The 5,334-nt window shown below is 31.9% G+C and overlaps 1 protein-coding gene across 1 annotated transcript; it reads left to right on the top strand.

Annotated features, from left to right (window-relative positions):
* The first annotated feature begins 595 nt into the window (after positions 1-595).
* Positions 596-3,845, top strand: LOC111904239 (amino acid permease 6). The gene is made up of 6 exons (XM_023900019.2): positions 596-726; positions 803-1,036; positions 1,267-1,360; positions 1,448-1,805; positions 2,331-2,558; positions 3,338-3,845. Exons 1-6 carry the CDS (start codon positions 639-641, stop codon positions 3,746-3,748), a joined length of 1,413 nt encoding a protein of 470 aa, XP_023755787.1. The 5' UTR covers positions 596-638; the 3' UTR covers positions 3,749-3,845.
* Positions 3,846-5,334: the final 1,489 nt, after the last annotated feature.

The raw sequence follows: 5,334 nt of genomic DNA, 5'->3' as shown, positions 1-5,334 counted from the left end.
AATTAACTAAAAATTAATAATCCAATAATATAATATTTATTACGATATAAATATTATATATTAAAAACTATATGTATTGATATATAATAATTTAATAGAAAAGAATTACTCCAACAATTTGTTTTTAAAAAAAATCAACTAAAATAAATTAATAATTCAATAAAAAATATTTATTAATATATAATATTATATATTAAAAATAATATCTATTAATATATAATACTTTATTAAAATAAAAAAGAATATATGCAAAAATGGTCCTTATAGTATAGTAAAAGACAAAACTGTGAAAATGGTCCCTGGGGGTAAAATTGTCATTTTAAGGAACTTAACGGATGAGGGACCAAAACCACAACAAAACTTGCTGAAAAGGACCAAATCTGCAACTTTTCAAACGTTTGGACCATAACTACATAAAATAAAAAACCACAGGGACCATTTTTGCAGTTTTGTCAAAATAAAAACAAGAAAAGTGCAAATAATTAAGAAAAAATTAAAACAAGGAAACTTGATGAAACATGTGCGCTTTGAATTTTAATTTTAGAAACTTTGTATTTAAACCCACAATGTGTATATATATATATTAACATCTTCACTCTCTACCCCCTTTGAGTCCTTACCTCCATTAACCCTCACCAATGCACAATGCATCCAGCATCTCTATCGTGTCAAACGAGTTTCTTCCTGATGAAAAGTTTGACGATGATGGTCGAATTAAACGGACCGGTATGTTACTTTTCATGTATCCAATTTCCTTACAATTTCCTTATATTTACTAGTGTTTCTTTTCATCTGAATTAAGGAACATGGCAGAGTGCAACTGCCCATATAATAACGACCATAGTTGGGTCAGGGGTGCTATCACTCTCTTGGTGTTTTGCCCAGTTGGGTTGGATAGCAGGGATCATCACTCTCATACTCTTCGGCATCATCATGTTATTCACTTCATTTCTTTTAGTGGATTGTTACCGATCACCAGATCCTGTTAATGGAACCAGAAACTACACATACATGAACGCCGTTAAAGCCAACCTTGGTAATTTAGTTTAAATGTAATCATTTCAACAATGTCCAAATGTAACCAAGTGAAAGATTTTTAGGTAAACAATATCGTATATGGTAGATTTAATTATAAATCAAGTTCATTTTCGTGTAATCGGAAACAACCATGAAAAAAGATTGATCAAAATTTTGTAATATGGATTTTGGTCCACTCAAGTTTTCCATACTCTTGTAACAAATTTTATGATCTCTATGTGTACACAGGAATGCTTCAATACAAGATTTGTGGGATTGCTCAATATGGTGTTCTTATCGGAGTCACCATAGCCTACACGACCACTACGGCTATCAGCATGGCGTAAGTTTAATTACTACTTAATTATACCATTTATTCTCTATTTCATAAACACCAATATAATATTATATAGCTACTTGTGTTTATCAGGGCAATAAAAAAATCAAATTGTTTCCATAAGCATGGCCACCACGCGGATTGCCACGTTGGCAACAATCCATTCATGGTAACTTTTGCAATTATTCAGATCATTTTAAGCCAAGTGCCCAACTTCCAGAAACTGGCGCCGTTGTCCATCATCGCTGCTATCATGTCCTTTATGTATTGCACCATCGGCATTGGTCTTTCCATTAGTAAACTTATTAGAGAAGGGATGGCGAAGACAAGTTTGACCGGAATACCTGTTGGCAAAGACTTCACCGGCGAGGAAAAAATGTGGAAAATGTTTTTGGCTCTCGGCGATGTTGCTGTTGCTTTCTCCTTCAGTTTTGTCCTCCTCGAGATTCAGGTAAAACATTTTATGTGAAAATGGGTTGCTCTTTGTCGTTTATGATCTTCTATTGTGAACAAATTTTGCTATATATATGGCAATTGTTTTCGAAAAACATGCATTGAATATAGTTATATAAATACGGCTTAGATAATTTTAAGGATCGTGTTAGAAACACTTTCACGAATGTGTAATTCGACTCTATTGCCTGGGGTTTCACAAATTTAGACTTGTGATAATCCAAGAATTAACTTGGATTTTAGGTATATCTTTCCAGTTTATCTAAACGTGCACTTCGCACCTCCAAATTTGTATTATAGCTAAAGGTAAATAGTGGTAGAGCCAAAACAAAATGTTATAACTTATAAGGGGTAGAACATGTAAGTTTTAGGGGCAACACATCCAAAAAATTTGGTGTAACGAAAAAAGTTCAAAAAATTTCCACTATGCCTATAGTAAAAAGATTGATGACACTCAAATTAGAAACAATTGTGATGTTTTGTGTTGTAGAGTGTATGGAAATTTGAGTCATTTTTTTTGCAGGATACATTGAAATCAAGTCCTCCGGAGAACAAATCTATGAAGAAGGCGACAACGGTTGGAATTTTGGCATCCACCGTATTTTACATGATGTGTGGTGCACTCGGATATGCGGCATTTGGAAATAATGCACCCGGGAATTTCTTAACTGGATTTGGCTTTTTCGATCCCTTTTGGCTTGTCGACCTAGCTAATTTATGCCTCGTTATTCATCTTATAGGTGCTTATCAGGTAACATCACATACCTCATATTAGCCACAAAAGTGAATTTACCTATCTAAAACATATTTTTCCTATTTTAATGTGATTTTGTAAAATAGTTAGCATTAGGAAAATGTGTTCCTGGATCACAAAATGATCACAATATTTTCCTTGGTGTACAGAAAAAGTGAAACCAACTTTTATTATGTGAAACAAATAGAAGTGAAAACTCACTACAAATCTCCTAATCTATTCTCATTAACACCCACTCTTTCACATAGTTAAGCAGAGCAAAATTACATGAGAATCGAAAATGTCTGTTACTCTCTTTAAGAATTACGTAAATAAGTCGGTTTTAAATCTTTTATTCCCTAATCAAAAAAATTAATATAAATACATAATACAAAAAAAATATCCTTTTTAATTTTCATTATGTATTTTGATATTACATATTGAATATTTATTTGTCAATACAATTAAAAATAAAATTATATTAATTTTTTTGTCAAAACATATTTTGATCGTACTGATTAGCTTTATAAAGGTGTGATTAAGTAAATCAAATATTTATTATTTGCTATATGCACATATTTATATAAAATTAAAAAGGGCTCTAGTAGAAAGTTTAATGTAAAACAAAGGGGATGATATGCATTTGGTATAAAAGAGGTGGATGCTCTAGAAAATGTCCTTTCAAGGATGTCGGATAATATCGATTATTCAGCCATCCAGAAAATCGTAAATAAAACCAAGATTTTAGAAATCTTGTTCATCGATCACGAAATGATCACCATAATTTCGTTCTGCAGGTCTTAGCACAACCAATTTTCAGGCTTCTGGAAGATTGGAGCCGAAAAAGATGGCCACAAAGTGCCCTTATAACGAAGTACTACACTTTGGGGAATGTGAAGATTAATTTATTCAGATTGATTTTGAGATCTACTTACGTTACATTGATGACAACAATAGCCATGATATTCCCTTTCTTCAATGAGTTCATGGGTTTGCTTGGTGCATGCACATTCTGGCCCCTATCTGTTTATTTCCCCATAGAGATGTACATTTCGCAAACAAAGATTCGCAAGTTATCCTTCACGTGGATCTTCATGCAGCTATTGAGTCTAGGGTGCTTATTGGTATCGCTCTTAGCTGGGGCTGGATCAACTCGAGGGCTCATTGCTTCTCTTAAAATCTTCAAGCCGCTTGGGTCTGTGTCATAGTTGTTGTCTGTGTTTGTTTTCATGAATGTTGTAGTAATGATTACTCAAAAACATGAAGTAATTGTGAAGAGTTATTTATATAAAAAAATCTTTTTTATATGGGCGAGTTTGTGTAACATGTAAGTGTTAAGATTAACAACTTTGACAAACACAAACACGACAATAAAGATGTAAAGAAAAATAAATAATACAAATATTTAACATGATTCGTTTAATTAAAACTAGGGGTTAGCTCATACTCCAGTTTCACAAATTAGTAGTCTCCCTTAGGGCAACTATTATTGAAAACCCTAAAAAAAATCAAATTTTATGTAATTTGACGACTATGCCATTTTAAAAAAAAAAAGCAAGAAGTCAAAGAAATGAAAGCATGTTGTTATAATACGTAAAGATGTGAAAGTATTTTGCTATTTGGTGGACCTCCTGATATCCAAATCTATTCACCAAAAAATCCCAAGTTCATTTATCGAAATTTTACTTTTAACATCTTTTAATAAATTTATAATCAATTCTGTAATTTAATACAATTATAATTATAAGAAAATATAGAACACCCATAATACCCATCCTATTTTTTAACAAATCCATGTGTATTTTCTATAAAATATTTGTGAATCCGTTCTTTGGGATATCGATTATCTTCAATCTGCTATTGATTCCTAACCCCTGAGGCAAAATTCCAGAACACATGCAACATGTGGTTGCCTGATAACATTTTTCTGGTTACCTGATGTCGGGAAAAAAAAAATACAAAAAAGCACAAATAGTTTATTCATCATGTAAAATATTTAAGTAGTGAAATCAGTAAAATGGTGAAGATTATGTTGTGCTTTTTTGTATTAAATGAGTTCCAAAAGAAATTGATGTCATTAAATGATTATAAAAAGAACCAAGTAACAATCCAATTCTTACATGAAATATTCTCTGAAGTTGTGAAACAGTGCCAACAAATTGAACAATTGGTGGGTAATTCTTATTCTTATGAATCTAGAAATGAGGGAAATTTAGGTAGAATGATTAGTTTCTATTTAGTAAAGGAAAAACACCATTGCCATCATCATCAAGAATCATTGACCGAAGATTCCTTCAATATTTTTTTGACCATTTTGTCCTTCATCACCATTAGTCTCTATTAGTTTTGGCTTTACTAGATTTCTATGTTGCTAACAACAAGATTCGCCATTCTAGAGTATCTATGCAATAGGGTGGAAGAGATCTAAGTATATCAGTGAGAGTGGTCATTAATTTACAAGTACAAAGTTAGTAAAAAGAAAAAGGTCCGAATGCAAACCTGCTACCGATGTTGGCATACAAACTATAGATAATCCTATCTTCTTCATCAGAGAATTCACCATGTCTAATATTGAGTCTCATGATATTAAGTTGCAAATAGTTTAGCCATCTCAACCTACAACTCTTCCCACATCTTTTGAGACATGCTCATACTCAACCACAATTAAAAACCCTTTAATTTCTTTAAGAAACACACATAATTAGATTAAATGATTAATGACGATTTAGAAAGAGAAATATACCAGCTTTTGTTGGGTGAACAATCCAACAAATTACCAAAAATACCCCTATAT

This window comes from Lactuca sativa, chromosome 7, assembly GCF_002870075.4.
Source record: "Lactuca sativa cultivar Salinas chromosome 7, Lsat_Salinas_v11, whole genome shotgun sequence".
Lineage (NCBI taxonomy): Eukaryota > Viridiplantae > Streptophyta > Magnoliopsida > Asterales > Asteraceae > Lactuca > Lactuca sativa.
This window is presented reverse-complemented; position numbering and strand designations above follow the sequence as displayed.

Bases quoted from the DNA above. Each gene is read 5' to 3' on its own strand.
- LOC111904239 (XM_023900019.2), top strand. From the start codon at position 639: ATGCACAATGCATCCAGCATCTCTATCGTGTCAAACGAGTTTCTTCCT. The intron at 1,361-1,447 runs GTAAGTTTAATT...TGTGTTTATCAG, and splicing joins ACTACGGCTATCAGCATGGC to GGCAATAAAAAAATCAAATT. The intron at 2,559-3,337 runs GTAACATCACAT...TTCGTTCTGCAG, and splicing joins ATCTTATAGGTGCTTATCAG to GTCTTAGCACAACCAATTTT.